Source organism: Octopus sinensis, linkage group LG1, assembly GCF_006345805.1.
Source record: "Octopus sinensis linkage group LG1, ASM634580v1, whole genome shotgun sequence".
Classification (NCBI taxonomy): domain Eukaryota; kingdom Metazoa; phylum Mollusca; class Cephalopoda; order Octopoda; family Octopodidae; genus Octopus; species Octopus sinensis.
The window spans coordinates 75,603,272-75,622,355 of record NC_042997.1 but is presented as its reverse complement, the minus strand read 5'-3'; the positions used below and the strand labels follow the sequence as shown (position 1 = coordinate 75,622,355).

Here is a 19,084-nt window from a genome sequence, read left to right as displayed (position 1 = left end):
CATCTGGTGATGAGGATCATTTGAAACTCACATAGGTTATTTGATAATTTCTGTGTCATGGAAAAACCTATTAGCCACAGTAGTACAGCTTCAAGAGAAGCAACAGGAACAACTACAAAAGTTGCAAAAACAAATACCACAACAACAACAATTAACTGAGTTACAGTCGGTGAAGTCCAAAAATCCAGTCAGCTTGTTTATGCCAATTTCTGAATTACATATAACCTGGAGGAGGGTATTACGTTTCCTGCATATTACAGAAGATATGAGGAAATTTTTAACAAGTGCAAGTCATGGTTGAAGGAGCAGAAAGTAAGGCTTTTACTATGCAAGGTAGCTCCTGCTGAACATGAGCATTGCTGTAACTTTATTCAGCCCCAAAAGTCTGTAGAACCACTTTCAAAAATTTTTTGTGATAGAAGTTCATTATTCAACACTAGAATGGAGTGTTGGAACTTAAAGGATGAGGAGGAGGATTTTATCACCTACGCAGGAGTAGTCAACCATATGTGTAAAAATTTCAAATTCCAGGATTTCACTCAGGATATATTCAAAATCACTTATTGTTGTGCAAGGACTTATAGCATTTGAAGACAGAGAAATTCAGACAAGGATTCCCTTAAAAATGGAGCAAGTGAACCAGGATTTATCTCTACAGACCATTGCAGAAGGATGTGAAAAAAAATACAAGATAAAGACTCTGCAAAAATTCAAATGTGTCATCCTGGGAAGCAAAATCAAAAAAAGTGTCAGGCCCCAATCCGTGTAATAGCTGTGGAGGCCTACACTACAAAAAGATTGTCCCTTTAAAAACAAAAAGTGCTATAGTTGTCAGAAGCTGGGACACAGGAGTTCTCATCAAACAACAAGACTACAAGACTCAAATGCAAAAAGTTCTAAGGTGTTTTCAGTAGAAAGTGATTGCAAAAGAAAAACAAGAAAATTCGTGCATGTAAAAATAAATGCTGTGAATACCAAATTACAGTTAGACAAAGGTTGTGACATCTCAATTATAATTGCGGATACTTGGAAAAACATTGGTAAACTGAGATTATGTAAAACAGTGAAAATAGTGCATGGTATAGCAGGTGATAAATTACATTTCATGGGCAAAACATGTATCGAAGTAACATTTTGAGAAGCAAAATTATTCGTTGTGGATAATATAATCAATCTGTTTGACACAGATTGGTCAAAACAATTTAATTTATGGCACCTTCCCTTAAATCTTTACTGCAATAACATAAATGGTTGTCCTGTTAAAAACAAGTCTTTGGAAGAACTGAAGAAAAAACTGAAAAAAATTGCAAAAATCAGGGGATTTAAGGTCAATGTAGAAAGACAGAAGCCTATTTCCAAGTAAGTGAAAAAGCAAACAGAAATGTACTGTTTGCGGCAATTGAAATCATAAATGAAAAGTGGGACAGACTTGAAAAGAGAAGAGTCATCAAAAAGGTGAATTACTCAAAGTGAGTGGCACCCATGGTATGTATTAAAAGAAAAATAATAAGATTAAGCTGTATGCCAATTTCTTTACAGGACTGAACAACTGCTTAAAAACATACCACCATCCACTCCCAACTGCAGAGGACATTTATTCAAAGTTAAATGGTGGAAATTTTTTTTTTCTAAATTAGATCTATCTGATAAAAGTAAATGAAACATGCTCAAAGTATTTGACAATAAATGTACACAGAGGATTGTACAGATACACACAATTAACTTTTGGATTAAAAGTGGTACCAACAATATTCCAGCAAATCATAGATGCTATGTTATCTGATTGTGAATTTGCAATCCCGTACTTGGATGATATTTTGATCAAGAGTAATTCTCATGAACAGCATGTGGAAAACATAAAAGCTGTATTTAAGAAAAAGTTTTTGGGTTCACTTTGAATGAAGAAAAATGCAAATAATTGATAGAAGTGGTAGATGTCCTGACCTGTCAAGGGTAGATGCAATAAGGAATATGCCTGAGCTGACGACTTTACAAGCATTTCTTGGGTTGGAAAACTATTATCTAAGCTACATTCCTAATATGCACAAGTTGAATGACATTAAAAAAGGAATAAAGTGGAATTGGCCCACTAAATGTCAGAACACTTTTGAGGAAATAAAAACTTCTAATCTTAGACTTGTCATTAGAACATTACGATCCTAAAATGGACGTCATTGTAGTGTCTGATGCTTCTGAGCACAGATTAGGAGCAGTTCTACTTCATAAATATGAAGACAGAAGTACAAAACCAGTGGTTCATGCTTTGCGCTCAATAAAAGCGGCAGAGAAGAGTTGTAGTCAAATTGAAAAAGAGGCCTTAGCAATTATTTTTGCAGTCAAAAAATTTCACAGGTTTCTGCATGGAAAAAGTTTTTTAATTGCAAACAGACCACAGACCATTGCTGTTGATTATGGGTCTACAAAAGGGTTACCGACTCATACTGTGAACCACCTGCAAAGTTGGGGTGTAATATTACTAAATTATAATTTCAAAATTTAATATATTCCATCGAAAAAAATTAGTCATGCAAACTGTCTTTCAAGATTAATTCCAAAAAATATGAAACCATTAGAAGAGACTGTTATAGCTACACTGCAGGCAGAAAGTGAAATTAAAAAAGTATTATGATGAATGTTATCCAAGAACTACCAGTGACGGCACAGGATATAAAAATGAAAGCAGTAGGTGATGAGTATATTACGAAAATAAAAGAAGCTTTAAAAAGTAGACAATAAAAATTCAGATGCCAGTAGTTTTTCAATTTGCAATGATATTCTGATGTATGCCCAAAGAGTGGTGGTTCCAGCTACATTACAAAAAGGTGTATTGCTACAATTTCACAGCGGACATCTAGGAATGACAAGGATGAAGGCTCTGATGTGGAGTTATGTCTATTGGCTGTCTATGGACTGAGATATCGAAAACTTGATGAGAACATACCGAGGTTGCACACTTGTGGCCAAAGCCCCACTGGTAAAATATCAATAATAGCCAGAGATGGAGAACCCATGGTCTAGGTTACACATTGACTAGGCTGGACCAGTAAATGGTGCTTACTACCTAATCGTAGTAAATAGCTGTACTAAGAGGCCAGAGATTTTCAGGTGCTCATAGACCAACCTGTAAGACGACTATAAAGTTCTTATATGAATTGTTTGCAAACTATGGCATCCCTGACACACTAGTTTCAGACAATGGAATGCAGTTCTCTGGGTATGAATTCAAGAACTTCTGTAAAAGGCATGCGATAAAGCATATTTTCAATCCACTATACTACCTGAGGTCAAATGGGCAGGTAGAAAGATTTGTGGACACTTTTCAAAGAGTGTTAAGAAAAGCCAGGAACAAATTAAGTAACGACAAAGCACTGACAAATTTCTTAAGAATATACAGAGTGACCCCCAATCCAAGTACAAATTCAGGGAAGTCTCCCACAGAATTGATGTTCAGAAGAAAAATATAATACATTTTTGATAAGCTATTACCAGAGAAAAAAAGACGTAAAGGAAATATGAAAGAGCCAATGAAATATGTTGAGATAGGTGATAAAAGGCATTTCAAAACCTATAGAAATGGTAAAGATGGCTAGGAAGATGGCCTTATTACCAGAAAAACTGGAAGTATGATATATCTAATTAAAGGGTCACATGGTGAACATAAAAAAACATATAAACCAACGAAGGAAGAGGCACACCCAAGATCAGAAAGAAATTTCCATGGAAGTATTCTGTGAAATATTCAATGTACTGGTACCAAAATTAATATAGTCCCATAGAACCAGCATGAGAAAAAGAAAGTAAGTAGACCAAACACTTTGAGATAATGCTCAAGCGAAAGAGATACTAAATATATATATATATATGAATAAAAAATTTCTTTATTCCTTTGGAACACAAAATCTCAAAAGGGGGAAATGTGCAAGAGTGCCCATGGCAAGAATGGACTGGACCACTACATATAAATAGTAGCGGTCTGAGTAAGTGAGATAGTTTATGCCAGTACTATCTTAGTAGTTGGTTCATTTTTTGTATTCAAAATTGGAATCAGCTGTTATTTGTTGTTGTTGTGCTGTAATGTATTGTTAATTTGTTGAATTGTTGTTTGAAAATTTTTGCCTGCTTGTGGGCATTGTTAAAAAGTTGTGTGCTTCCCCTGTGAGGGAAGGATTTGAACTTTCCTGTTATTGATTGCTGTAAAATTTTTTGTGAACTGTTTTTTTTTTTACCATAAAAAAATAATAGTCTCATTGGAGAATTATAACAATTATTAAGAATTTTTTGGAAAAATTCAACATGGAATTAACATTGAATTCGGAGTTAAAAAGGAATACTGAGGAAAAGAGGAATTATGCTGACATAATGAATGTATTGCATCAAAATGTAGCCCTTTCAAGAACCGACTACTAAGCTTGCTATGGGGGAGATGTACGGATCTTCCCCACCATATGAAATAATGATTCAGAGAAACAATAGAACCATTGTGTATAAATGCTTCAGTGTTTCAGAAAAAAAATCGCAAATCTTGAAAAGGATAAAATTGAAAAGTGTTTCAGGCTGATATGTGGCCCAAGGCTCCATCGAGGTAAGGTTTATGAATGGTAAAAAAGCGAAGGAACATTCCATGACAATGCTCAAAACGAAAGAAGTAGTTCTACTCCCCCTATATCTGGGACGTAGAACGTCCCGGATCAGAATTGAAGGAGTACCACCAGAAATTGATTCAAGGTGGATCAGTACAGTGCTCTGCTATGGCAGAGAGGATAAACTTAACATCAAAATTGGTTAGAGCAGAGCGTAGACATACAACACCAGCTGACCTTGAAGAAATCCCTGATCATATGGTGATCTGGGAAGACACCATACTTAGGATACATGTTGAGAGGAGAAAGCCGCACTGCTACAAATGTGGCAAAAAGGGCCATATAAGAGCAGAGTGCAGCCCCTTGAAAAATAAAGAAGAAGAGGACCTCCTCTTGACCACAGAAAAAGTGGAGGAGAAAACTGAAGAAAAACAAAGCAAAAAAAAAAAGAAACCGAAAAAAGTGAAAAGAAGGTTTTGACAAGTGAAGTTCCCTCTCCGGCAGATGACATGTAGGTCATTATAACGGAAGAGGAATTCATGGAAGTAACCAGAAAGAGACCAAAAAGACAGTGTGTTACCCATACCCTCCCAAGCCTCTACTCCCACAAAAAAAAAAAAACGTACCACAGCACCCAAAACAAAAACTTTGCCCCTTTAATCATATAACCCCAGCAGACAGGACCACACTGGTCAAATATAATTCAAAGGACAACTACTTGCATAACATAATAACAAAACACCACATGTCAAAAATTTATGGCACCAGCAAGTATGCCCGCATTGACTTAAGATTAGATAAACAGTTAAAAGAAAGAAGGGAGGAGGGAATTTTTAAAGTTTGTAAGCGACTGAAGCTCATAGATCCACTGCCCAAGACTGAGGAAGAATGTGAAAAGAAAAAAAGAGGAGGGATACTTGGAAACTCTGAGGTTGATCCCTCTATCAACTGACACATAAGCTTTTGTTTTCCTTTGGATGGCTGGTTTTAATGTTAGCTGTCTGAATGTGTATGACCTATGTTCAAAGTGGAAGCAAGTATGTTTCTACGACAACCAACAGTAAGAACTTCTGGCTGATAGGCATGTGTGCCTTGTGCTACTTTTAAACACAATGATTTCTATCGGCACCTCAGGAACTTTCTCCATGATGTCAAAGACATTAGTCATGTTAGATGACTTTAATGCTGCGCTGGATGCATGCCTGGATAGCGTTGGTTCGGCAAAGAGGGAGGAAAGCTCATGCCTCACCGATCTGCTTAAGCAATTTCAGCCAGCAGATCATTACAGAATGGACCACCTGAACATCCCAGTGTGGACCTGGACTAATGGCGATGAGTCGAGAAGGGCTTATTTAGACAGGATAGTGGTAAGGACCAGAGATAAGTCTAGTTTTAGCTGTCCATAGTTTTTTCTGGTCCCTATATATGGATCACAAATTAGTTACATGCAGGGTGATCATAGATAGAATATATAGACAGGGACTCAGTTATTGGAAACTGAAGACGGCTATTCTGGCTAGTGAGGCATACCGTAACTGGATTATGGAATTAGTTCAAAGGGCTTTGACTGGCACCGTATTGAATAATCGGTGGTGGTTGGCCCTCAAACAAGCCATACGTTTTGAGTCAATTAGGTTCAGTCGCCAGCTAAGTATAGATAAAGCTAGAATAGAGGGCGGTCTACTTTAGGACTTAGAAGAGGCATTAAGGTTGGGCTCTGCATTCCAAGTTGTAGCAGCGAGATCAGCCTTGGACTAACACCTCAAAGCTAAACATGAGGGATGTAGAATCCAGGCAAAAGTATATGCATTGGGGCATGAGGGAACTAATGTTGCTGGATGAGCCTGTTCGGAAGAGACCCAGCGTAGCAATGACGCCATAATTAGGTTTTTGGTTAATAAACAAGAGTGTTTGGTTGAGGGACAGGACAAGATAAGCGAGGCCTTTTATGAGCATTTTGCCCAGTTGTTCAGGAGGTGCAGGATGCTAGACCATGATGAGTCCATTCAGGACTTCCTGGATGGCAGCCCGCATCTCTCAGTGTAAGAGGCTGAGTGCTGTGAAGGGCTGATCACAGCCAAGGAGGTCACTGAGGTACTTTCTGAGTGTCCTGGGGAAAAGTTGCTAGGACTTGATGGTCTGCTATATGAGTTTTCTAAATGTACTAGCAGTATAGCCCGGCATTGCCCGGAATTACGTTAGGATTATTAAGTGATCAAGCACTTTATTTCAAACCAAAATAAGTGATACTGACATCAAATTTGAGTGAAATCCATTGAAATTGGTAAACGTTTGGTTGAAAATGGGTTGCAGGCAATTTGATGGGGAAATCCCATAAGGAATCGGTTTATTGATTATTTCCACTCATTGATTGCTTTTTTTTTTTGGAGAACTTAAAGCATTCAAAGATCCCATGAGTCCTAAGTAATGCTGGCATCAAGTTTGAGCAAAATATGTCAAAATTGGTAAAAGTTATGGTTGAAAATGGGTGTAACCAATTTTAGTGGGAAATCCTATAAGGAATCGGTTTATCAATTTTTTATCCTGATTGAATGGAAAACCAAAATTGGATGCCTGCCACCAATAGTGTTTGGCCTTAGTATTTGTTGATGGACATGGCGAAGCATGGTCTCACCAGGAACTGCGATCTGCGGAAGTTAAACGGCATATCTGAAACCCAAGGGATAAAGCTGCATCCTTGAAATGAAAACATTTTCACCCCTCCTGCACCCTGTAACAATGGTCGCCTCAATCAAGTGGGGTTTGCACTGTTTAGGCAGAAGCAAGTTTCTGATTAGCATAAATGGGCATCTAACTCTTAGCCTAAGAATGTGAGGTGGGAGCCCTGCTGGCTCTAATGAGTTGAGAAACTCAATAGGGTAATTGACAATGTCTTGGGGGTCAGAAGTCCAGTCAGTCATTTTGTAGAAGCTCTCCTCACCCAGAATTCGGCTTATGAGCTGGTCATTGATAGCATTGACATCTAAATTTTTTGGGGCCAGGATGGTTCTTTAACTGAGCCAACTGATGTCTGCATAATTACTTTCCAGATTGGGGAACACTGTTTCCAAAAGATCAGAAGGGTTGTCCAGTGTTGCACAGTTCAGAGATGAGTATGTCGCCCCTAACATTCCTAAGGACCTTGCCTTCTCCGAGGGCTAAAATGTCTTCAGCAAATGCTGCAGATGTGCTATCACCAAGCAAGTGCACACACATGTTTGTGTTTAGGCTTAAGGTCTTAATCTGGAGCCACAACACAGATGACTTAAGGTATGCAGGCATTCATCAGCCTGGCTCCCTTTAGGGATGAAAGGAAAAGTTTGCCAGAAATCTCCTGAAAGCAAAAGAGTTACATCACCCATAGAAGCTGTAGAATCCTAATACCTTTCAGTGACTGGTCCAGTGTATCAAGGGCACCTTTATTGGTCATTGTGCATTCGTCCCATACAATGAAACGGAACTGACTAAGAACTTCAGCTTCCTCTGAATTTTTGCCAATGTTGCAAGTAGGAACTTCGGCTCTCACTAAATGTAAAGGCAGCTTGAATGCCAAGTGCACTGTCCTACCTCCTGGCAATAACATAGCAGCAATTCCTGAGGAAGCAACGGCTAGGAAAAAAATGCTGCCCGCCTGTTTTTCAATGGCACTGACGAGTTTTGTACGCCAGCCTCTGATCAGGGAGTAATTTTGGTTCATTTACTTTCAGGTACTCCGCAAGGTCATCAGCATCATATGGCAACTCCAGAAGTAACTTTCATAGGAGTGTGTTAACGTCCTGTTGCAATGAGGATGGCAAACTGAATGTGTTCAATGCTGCCCCACCCATTTTGAGCAGGGCGTCCTCGATTTCACTCAGCGCATTATTGTAGATCAGCTCATTGTATCCAATGTCAGCATTAGGGCACTGTAGCTTTGCCAGTCATTATTTGCCTGAGAAAGCAAAATTGTGTACAGAGAATTTCATAAACAAAAATGAATGGGAAAAAGGTTTTAGATTAAATTTTTAGATTAACACTTGCACGAATTTCACTAAGAAAAAAAAAATCAGATTTTTTGTGAGTAATCAACTACCCTGGCCTCCTAATATGCTACAAAACCCTTTTTGTGGTTTGAGAAATGGGGTGGGGTGTGGTGGAAGCCTCGGAAATTTCATTCCCCATACCCATTGATCTTTTTACCATCTAATTTTCAATGTATGTGGAAAAATATGGAGATTAAGAATACGGAAAACATCTTTTTTAATCTCAAATTTACCATGAAAAACTCCATGCAAATTTTTAGATAACACTCGCACGATTTCCACTAAGAAAAAAAAATTGGATTTTTTGTGTGGAATCAACTACCATGGCCTCCTAATATGCTACAAAACCCTTTTTGTGGTTCGAGAAATGGAGTGGGGTGTGGTGGAGCCTCAGAAATTTTACCCATTTATACTGTGTAATTCACTGACAAATTGTTACCTACCTCTTTGTTTCTATGTTGTTAAATAAATGGATTCTCAACAAAACACTTTTTTCCTCGGTGTAAAATAAAAACAAAACTCTTGCACCCAAAGTAATGTGTGTGTGTGAGACGGGGGGAGAGAGAAAGATGAATGATTTAAAATAAATATATTTTAATTGTTGTGTGAGAAAGTATATATAATCTGATTATAAAATATAGTGTCTTTCAAAAACATCCTAAATTTGAATACTATATCTTGTGTTTAAGGAAAAAAAAAATTTACGTTTTTATTTTTGGTAAATGTTGTCACTTTCCTCTCCCTCACACACACACACATCAACACACAACTTCTCTCTCCCTCCCTCACACACACACACACACACATTTTCACTTTGCTATGTCAAGAAGGGACTTAGCAAACTTCAAAATTGGTAAAAGTTAAGGTTGAAAATCGAATTTTACTGCTACCTGTGGGTGCCTCGGAAAAAATAATTTGACGAAAATACAGCTAGGGTCGTGATGAATGTCCTCCTATAATTGGAGTGACATGTGTGCTAATTTGTGGATGTGCATAAATTACATTCACGTACACACACACACACATCCTGCCTTTTATAAAAACAGATGCCAGACTTAGTCAAGCACTTACTGGCCAGAGCCTATGCCAACTGGCAGCAGAATGGGAGTATTCCCAAATCTGTGGGGTGGGGGTGAGTCCAATCAGAATGAACCTGAATAAGGGGGACATTATTAGTAATTTTAGGCCTATAACTCTGTTAAATACAGAGTTAAAGATTTTAGCCAAGGCGTTAGCAAAGAAGTTGGCACAGGTTATGGGCAACCTTGTCAGAGAGACATAAACTTGCACCATTGCTGGCAGGTCGATTCCCAATAAACTCTACCTCATATGCTACACCATAGAGAGGGTTGGTAAAATTAATGGCAACGTGGGGCACTGGTGCATTTAGACCAGTCTAAAGCTTTCAATAGGGTTGACCATCAGTACCTGGCAACAATTCTCGTAGGCCCAACTTTCTGAGGCTGGATCGCTGCTATATACAGCAACATCAAGTCTGTCATCTGGGTGAATGGTTTCCTTTCAAAACCATTCAATTATAAAGCGCTCTGTTCACCATGGATGTCCCATCTTCACTTTTGCATGTGCTGGCTCTTGAGCCATTGCTGTGAAGGTTGGAGGCTATAGGGGGCAACCATCATTGTGTCAGATGAAGGGCTGCTACATTATGAAGAAAACACCATCAGAAGATATGAAGCAGTGGCAGGAGCAAGAATTAATCAGGATAAGTCGGTCGGCTTGCAACTCAGCACATGGAGGGGACAAGTTGATGTCATCTAATAACATCAAGGGATGTTGGACGGAAGGTTCTGTTAAGATGCTAGGGGTCTGGTTTAGTCCAGACCTCCAATGGAGAAGAAATGGGGTGAGATAACAAGCAAGGTAACTGCCCTAATCCAGATCTGGTCTGGAAGGGCGTTATTGCTGTTAAAGGAACCATACTCTGGGATATGCCAATCCATGCAGGTAGAGAAATCAAGGCCAATAGGCTGGATATAGTTGTCAGAGATCACCAAGAAAAAAAAAAACTTTTTAAGTGATGTATCAATACCAACAGATGACAATGTTTCCCTAAAAGAAACGGAGAAACTTTCAAATACAAAAATCTGGAAATGAGGTAACTCGAATGTGGAACCTAAGATCAGAAATTATTTCTATTATAGTAGGTACATTAGGTATGATAAAAAACATTCAGACAAATACATAACAAAAACACCAGGACTTACAAGTACATATAACATAGAGGAAATAGCACTACTAGGCACCACATACATCCTATGTAAAACACTTTCAATACAGTGAAAATAAGAGCACTACAACAAACCACAGCGCATACCCAGGGCACACAGAGCTGCACTCAGAAGTGCAGTGAAAGCACGTGATGAAAATAAGACTACTGAATAATAATAACCTGCAAGGCCATGCAATCTTTATCCCATTACGAGATCACGATGTTGTGCACATATAGTTGGGATGCATATATCTGGTGCATGCTTATGGGGGGGAAGCATGATGGGTATATTGAACTTTGTAAATATTTTATTCTAATTGAAAATTTTTATTTCCTGTTCTTCCTGTTAAAGTTAAAGACAGCACAGCCAGGGGACTGTGAAGTCTTGTACAAAGTTGTTATATGATGTGGATGGACTTTTTTTTTAAAAAAGAAAAGGCAAGACCACATTTACTCCCCAATCATTCTTAAAATTTCAAACAATTACAATAAGTTCTTGGGATTTCACATAGTTAAAACTAGTAATATGATTATGAAGAGGCAAGAAGTAACAACTCAAAAAGGATTAACATTTGCAAAATCATGGTAGAGCATCCACAATTTATGTTGCCTACTTTTACTAAAAGATATGCCCTTTTCAATACGATACCTATTGTGTACAAAGTCTAAAATGTTTAAAGCTAAGAGTAGTTTTTAATTACTTTTATACATAAAAAAATTAGCTAACAATAATAGTAAGTCAAAAACACCATCAGTATTTATATTTTTTTTTAACTTAAACACACTTTGACCAAAGCTGTAGATCAAAGTCCATGTTGTGAACATGCAAGCATTTTTCATACAGCAATTCAAGCATTGCCAAAAAGCTTGCATATGTTCACAATACTAAAAAAAGAGTTCACTATTTACCAATCAAAGTTTTTAAAATCTCAACAAAAATTCAGAATTCCAAACAAATATTTTAACACAAATAAACCCATTCACTTCCTCAGAATCCAAAAAGCACAGTGATTAAACCCAGTGAAGAAGGAAAATAGTCAAAATAGGTTTCCCACCCTTTTTCAGAAAGAAAAAATATGAATGGGAATCCAAGCTGATATCCATGGCACATATCTTTATTTGCTTATTTCCTCTTTGGTTCTAAAAGTTTTCCATGGGTGATTTGTGCTTCTTCAGAATTGTAGAGATAGTGTAACGCCTTTCTCAAAAATTCTTGTCTGGACGTGGTAGGTATTTCTGAGGTATCGGTCTTGATGTAACAGTTTGGCAGTAAATTGTTTCAGAACTTGTGGGAGGTCACTGTGAATTCCAATTTTCCTGTCTGATAGAAACTTTGAAGGATTTACAAGCAGTAAAGAAGACCAAATTTCGATCAGTTACACTGACAAACTTGAGTCTTTTTGGGTCTGGCTTACCCGGCTGTTTTTTTTTTGAGGCAGATGGTACATATTTGCAAGCAACGTCTCTTTCACTTTGTTATCATCAATTTTAAGAGCAGAAATAAACAGTTCCTTGACAGAATGTTCAAGTTAGCTTGGAGATTCATTATTGCCGATATGTTTCATTCCACAGATTAGGAAGTTTGATCTGCAAGAATTAAGTTCAAACTCCATGAATTTATCAAACTTACTTGGTGTTTCCGCCACATTATTGATTTTCCATCTCATTTCTGCTATTTTTCTGGAGTTAAAATCAATGGCTCATTCCATTTTGGCTGAATGTTTATTCAGTTGCTCCAACTCGGCTTTTACAGAGGCAAATGAGTTGAAGATTTCCACCGTTTGTGATTTAATGAATTCTTTGATATCATTTGAGATTAACATGGCGTCCGTTGACTTCGAATCACTGATTGGTTCTCCCAGTGAATCTGTGTCCATTGTGCAATAGGTCCATTTAGGTAGGATTTTATGCTCAGAACTACTGGTTAGGATTAGGAATCTTGTCCCCTTCAGCTCATCAGAAGTAGATTATTTAATTTGGCACCCAGAGCTGTATGTTCAACATCTCATCACCTAGATGCCATAACCAGAAGCTCTGAACTTTGTACTTTTGTGCTCCAGGTTCACTTTGATAGCAAGTGCTGCTCTCTCACTCAATAATAATGATGATGATGATGACGATGATGATGATAATAATAATAATAGGGAAGGCCTCTTGCTTAGCAGTAGTTCAGTACTGATGCAGACTGACCACAACTTTTATCCTAAGATAGCTTCAGCAAATAATTGAGTAAGGAAGAGAAAGTGGAAACAGGACAGTGATGCAGTGCTGCTTAGAAAGTGAACCTAAAAGAAGGGGTTATCGAAAACAGATGTTAACACTTTGGATACAAAAGGGTATGTTTGAAGTAACTGAGCAGAGATTAGTAGACCAAACTATTGCTATTAAGAGAAGAAAGTGGATGACAATTGGAGGTAGAAGAGATCACATGAAAACTGGAAAAGAAAGACCAGACAGTAAAAAAGCTAAACAACAACATAAGAGATACAGTTCAAACCAAAGAAGAACCTAAAGGAAAAAATAATATTAGCACTACTGACCAGGAAGAAACAACTGGTAACAGTAACTTAAGAGAGGAAGATCAGAAAGTTTTAGATGAGTTGCAGGAAGCAATGGGTAAAGAAGACAAAAAAAAGATTGCCAGCATTAAAAGGTACCAACAGAAGGAAACTGCGAGATATGACTAGGAAAGTAGATTCTGTTATCAGTTGGGTAGATACTAAAAATTTAGTTGACACTAACTAATTGATCTATGCAGGTGGGGTAGTAGTAACTAGAAGATTAGGTATTTCTCAAGGAAAGATTAGCAAAGAGCAAATGTGGAAAAGGAGATTATAAAATGAAATGATGACAAGATCTGAGTAGAATAGAAGTCTGGAAAACAAACAAGTTAGGAAACACAAGATTTAAATCTACTCTTGAGAAAAGATACTTCGTCAAAGAGAAACTATTTGAGATAGTCACAGAAGAGTTGAAACAGTGTATCATAGCAGTAGCAAATAAGCTTTCCAGATATCAGAAAAGAGTAGATCAGTATCAACAGAAAATATCATCTAAGACAGGCCAGAGGAAATTTTATAACCACACAAACAGTGGAGAATGAAGTACTGAAGATGAGAAACCTAATGCAGAAGCTAGAAAGTTCTGGAGTAATATTTGGGATAAACAAATCAATCATAATAGAGATGCAGCATGGTTAAAGAAAGTAAGGGAAGAAGTATTTAGTGAAAAGCAGCTAGTGCATTAATGAGTAAAGTGTTAGGTAAAATGTCAAATTGGTAGGACCCAGGACCAGATTTAGCTCAAGGGTACTGGCTAAAGAAATTTAGTAGCTTACATGGGAGACTGAAGGAACAACTTCAGGATTGCCTAAGTGGAGGAGAAATAGCAGATTAGATGACTAGAAGGAGAACATTACTCCTTATGAAAGATAAAAACAAGGGTAATACAGCTAGCAACTATAGACAACCACTTGCTTACTATTAGTGTGGAAGCTATTAACAGGAATGCTCTCAGAAAGCACTTATGAGTACCTTGACAGACAATTTGTTGCCAGAAGAACAGAAATGTTGCAGGAAGAAGGCTAGAGGAATGCATGACCTAAGACAACATGGTTCTAAATGAGTTAAAAGCTAGCTAGAAAAATTTAACAATAGCATGGACAGATTATAAGAAAGCCTACAACATGATCCCTTTATTTCTGAAGAGATACCCTACCTTTGCCTTTCTTAATACTAAACTGAGGAGAGTTAAACATAAGGCAAATATTAAAGGGGATAACAAGTTCCCATGGAAAATTTCTCTCTTGATATTAACTTTCTCTGAGGCTGTGTCAGGTTTTCCATTTCTTTATGCTAAAGCTAATTAATTTATGTTGTCTGCTATACTGAATATACTCAGACATTCATATGGATAAGTGAATGTCTGAGTATATTCAGTATAGCAGACCACGTAACAGAATTAATTAGCTTTAGCATGAAGAAATGCAAAGTAGATCTCTACTCAGGTGACACAACCTCAGAGAAAGTTAATATCAAGAGAGAAATTTTCCAAGGAAACTCGTTATCCCCTTTAATATTTGCCTTATGTTTAACTCTCCTCAGTTTAGTATTAAGGAAGGCAAAGATAGGGTATCAGTTCAGAAATAATAAAGGAAAAGTTAACCATTTACTCTATATGGATGATCTGAAACTTTTTAGCAAAGATATAGGTATGGAATTTGGCAGAGATAAGTGTACAATATTAGTCAGGAAAAAGAGGCAGGTAGTCAGCAATGAAGGCATCCAATTACCAGATGGCCAGACATTAAAGTCACTGAAAGGAGGAGAGAGTAATGAGTACCTAGGAGAACTAAAATCTGACAGAGTACTAACTACAGAAATTAAAATGAAAACTGACACAGTAGGAGATAGGGAAATCAAAAAGCCAAATGAAGTTAAAAAACAGAAAAAAGATTATCTGACTGGCAAGAAAAGGCTTTGCATAGTAGATTCCCCAAAATAGTAGCAGCAAATAGTAATAGTGAGACATAGTTATGTTTATAGAAAGGAAGGCTAAAAAGGGAGACAGAAAGTTTGCTAATAGCAGCAGAAGATCAAGCATTGTGGACTAATTGGAAAGTCAAGATAGAAAAAAACCAGGTAGATGCCCAATGTAGGTTATGTAAATCAACAGAGGAAAGTGCTACTGATATAGTAAGTAAATGTAGCATGCTGGCACAGAAGGAATATAAAGACCTGATAACTACTGGGAGTTATGTAGAAAGCTAGGATTTGACCACAATGATAAATGAAGTAAAAGCTAGCTACCTAGTAAAGTACAAGAAAGTAAGAAATATAAGATGTTGTGGGACTTTAACATTCAGACAGACAGAGTATCAGAAGCTAAAAGGCCTGATTTAGAAGTAGTAGACAAAGAAAATATAAAGTGCCAAATAATTGACTTTACAGTCCCAAATGACAAGAAAGTTAATACAGTATAGAGAAAACAGCAAAGGACCAGGATCTAGCCATTGAGTTACAAAGACTATGGAAAGTGGAGGTAGATTGTATCCTAGTAGTTATAGGTACATTAGGAACTATCCCTAAAGATCTGAACAGACAAATAGAGGAAATAGACATAAAGTCTATTTTAGTACAGCTCCAGAAAACAGTGTTATTAGGGACAGCTAGAAAACATAGAAGGGTTCTTGACATCTAAAGTTACTTGTTGTAGCCTGATATTAGGAATTTCTCTTTTCCAACAGTTTTATCTGTTGCATGTATGTGGAATAATAGTATCAACAACCTCATAACATAGGGTCAATGCCAGTATGTTGCTTTCTGAAATAGGAATTATGTGAGTAATTCTTGAATAAAAAAAAACAGAAGGATAACAGTGAGCCTTTTTAAAGGAGATATCATGCTACTCACACTAGAAGAATATTTTACAGCTGGTGAATGCTTCTTGTTCTCATCTGTAGGATTTTCAGATAACAGCCCAGAAGCTGCATCATCTGCATGCCCCTTTTCTATATTCTCACCATCCATAAGTGATCCGTTGGACTGAGACCTCTTTTTAATCATGAGTGTATTGCTCTGTATATAAAGGTGATAGAAAAATAAAAGGAATGATTGTGAAAAATTTAGTGAAAGGAGGGTGAAGAGCAGGGATATCCAATAATAATTTTATAAGGATAATCATAACAATAATGGTGTGAGCAAATAATAAATAAATTTTTAAAAAATAAAACAAAATATAAAAGAAAAATAATTTTCTATCTGCAAAACTGTCTACTTAGTTTGAAAATTTAGATTCTGTTTGCTTGCATGAGTGTTCCTTAAGTGTTTGACTAGAGTATGAATTATCACAGCAAAATGTTTCAACATGTTATCTTGGACATAAGCTCTTGTGAATGAAAAATTTGAAGTCAATCTTATTCTAAGAATTTTATGAATTGTTGTACCAATACAATACAAACATTTATTGCCCTATCTATCAACATAAATAATGAAAAGACATACATACATACATACAACACATAAGCACAGAGAAAATCATTTATGAAAACACATGCACATGAAAATACATATAAACAAACAGTTGTATAGTATTACACACACACCCACATTTAGTGAGTAAAATAGAAAGAATTACATTTTCATGTATACATGTTTTAGACAATATTCATCTGCAAAATAACTAATTTCTTCACAAATTTCCACATATGAAATTTTGTTTTGCACACATTTTCTTTGTTCTAACTATTTATCTGATGCTCTTGTCTCACTCTCTCACCCTATATATATATATAATATATATATATATATATAATATATATATATATATATATATATACAAGAAAAAAGCAACAAGAATGGATTAGTTTTTCAGTACAATTGTTTCATATGAAGACCAGCTTTATTAAAAGCTGCAAATACAAGTGTCCCGTACTCATCAGCCAAAACACATATGAGTTCTCCAAGCATCCTAGTGGGTAAGGCTACACTCATGAAGTATCGAAGATAGTTCTATAAAAAGCAAATTTAGATTGTAAGCAGATTTCCAAAGTTCTCTAATGATACACAGTCTTATAACAGGCTTTAAAAAAGCTTGTTAGCTTCACAGAAAAGGTGAATCCATCCATAATATAGGTGCAATTACTGGAGATATGAGGAGATATTTCATACTCACAGACGATGAATCCATCCATGATTAATCCATAATAAGGTGGGTATAATTTCCTGATATATGACAAGATACTTGTCACACTTCTGTAATCTATAAATGTACCATAACTACTGAGATTAGCAAATTTCTTTATTTAGGTTGTACTATAAATTTTAAGAAAAGAGTTAGCAATCATATCTCCTCTTTTAAGTCACGTCATAAAGCTGGTAGCACCACACTTTCAAGTAAGATCTGGGAACTCAAAAATAATAATATTAAATATAACCTTAATTGGGAAATAGTAAGAAGAGCGATGCCTTATAGAAATAACAGGGTTGGTTGCCAACTCTGCTCCATGAAGACGTATGAAATTCTAATGCATAGAAAAAATAAGAATTTGTTAAATAACCATATAGAACTGGGTCCCTTTTGTATTCACGCAAAAATGAAGACTCTAAAATATTTTAAATAAAAATTGTATAGAATAATCGTATGGAGCTAGATCTATCTTGCTTTTACTAATAAAACAAAACTCTCAAAACTCTAATATATATTTTTTAAATAGATAGCTGGGATTTCTTTCTTTCTAACTGCACCTGATTTGGAACATAAAGAAATAAATAGTATTTGTACATTGCCAAAAAAAGTTTAATTGACTATATAGTTAATTTAATTTAAACTAATTTTAATCTAATTTAGGTAACACAACTTAAATCAAATAAGTTACTAATACTTCATAATTCTATAATAAATTTAAATAAGTAATGCTACTCCCTTAAAAGTAGTGTAAGAAATTTCACTATGATAAGCAATTCTCTCACACCTTTTAATTGACCTCTAGGTATAGACCTACAGTTTGTCATTGTATAAATAGTAACAATAACAAATAAATAAATTAAAAGACCTCCATTCTAGTATTGCACTTGAATCACTTAATGTATTTTCCTCTAGTGATAGCCTTTGACCCCTTTATCCCTTCCCTTGTTCTCTTTAGATTCTTATATCTGCTTTAGCTCCGTGGGATTGGCAATTAACAGCTGTATACTGGTCAAAAGTAATGTTCTCCTTTATAAATCTTAGATTCCTTCAAATCTAAGCCAGACTGTCTGTCTCCACAGAAAGAGACCTTTCTGTGTAGGTGGGTACCTGCAACCCCTTCCCTCTCAGTTATCCCAGAATGCTCTATGTGGGCGGTTTTTCTATGCTCCACATAATTCCTTCAGCCATTATAATTCTAACATAGCAGTTTTGTGAAATGAACAGAAGTGTGAGAAGTATCTTATCATATAAAGGGAAATTATACCCACCTTATTATGGATTAATCATGGATGGATTCAACGTCTGTGAGCATGAAATATCTCCTCATATCTCAGGTAATTGCACCTACATTATGGATGGATTCACCTTTTCTGTGAAGCTAACAAGCTTTCTTAAAGCCTGTTATAAGACTGTGCATCATTAGAGAACTTTGGAAATCTGCTTACAATCTAAATTTGCTTTTTATAGAACTATCTTCGATACTTCATGAGTGTAGCCTTACCCACTAGGATGCTTGGAGAACTCATATGTGTTTTGGCTGATGAGTACGTGACACTTGTATTTGC

General features: G+C 36.4%; 1 protein-coding gene across 1 annotated transcript in view; it reads right to left on the bottom strand.

Annotated features, from left to right (window-relative positions):
- The window catches only part of LOC115210256, a 439,746-nt gene that overhangs the window by 127,874 nt on the left and 292,788 nt on the right, over positions 1–19,084 (bottom strand). Inside the window, exon 24 of the mRNA XM_029778744.2 lies at positions 16,244–16,408. Within this exon, the coding sequence (XP_029634604.1) occupies positions 16,244–16,408 (165 nt within the window). The remainder of the gene's footprint in view (positions 1–16,243; positions 16,409–19,084) is intronic.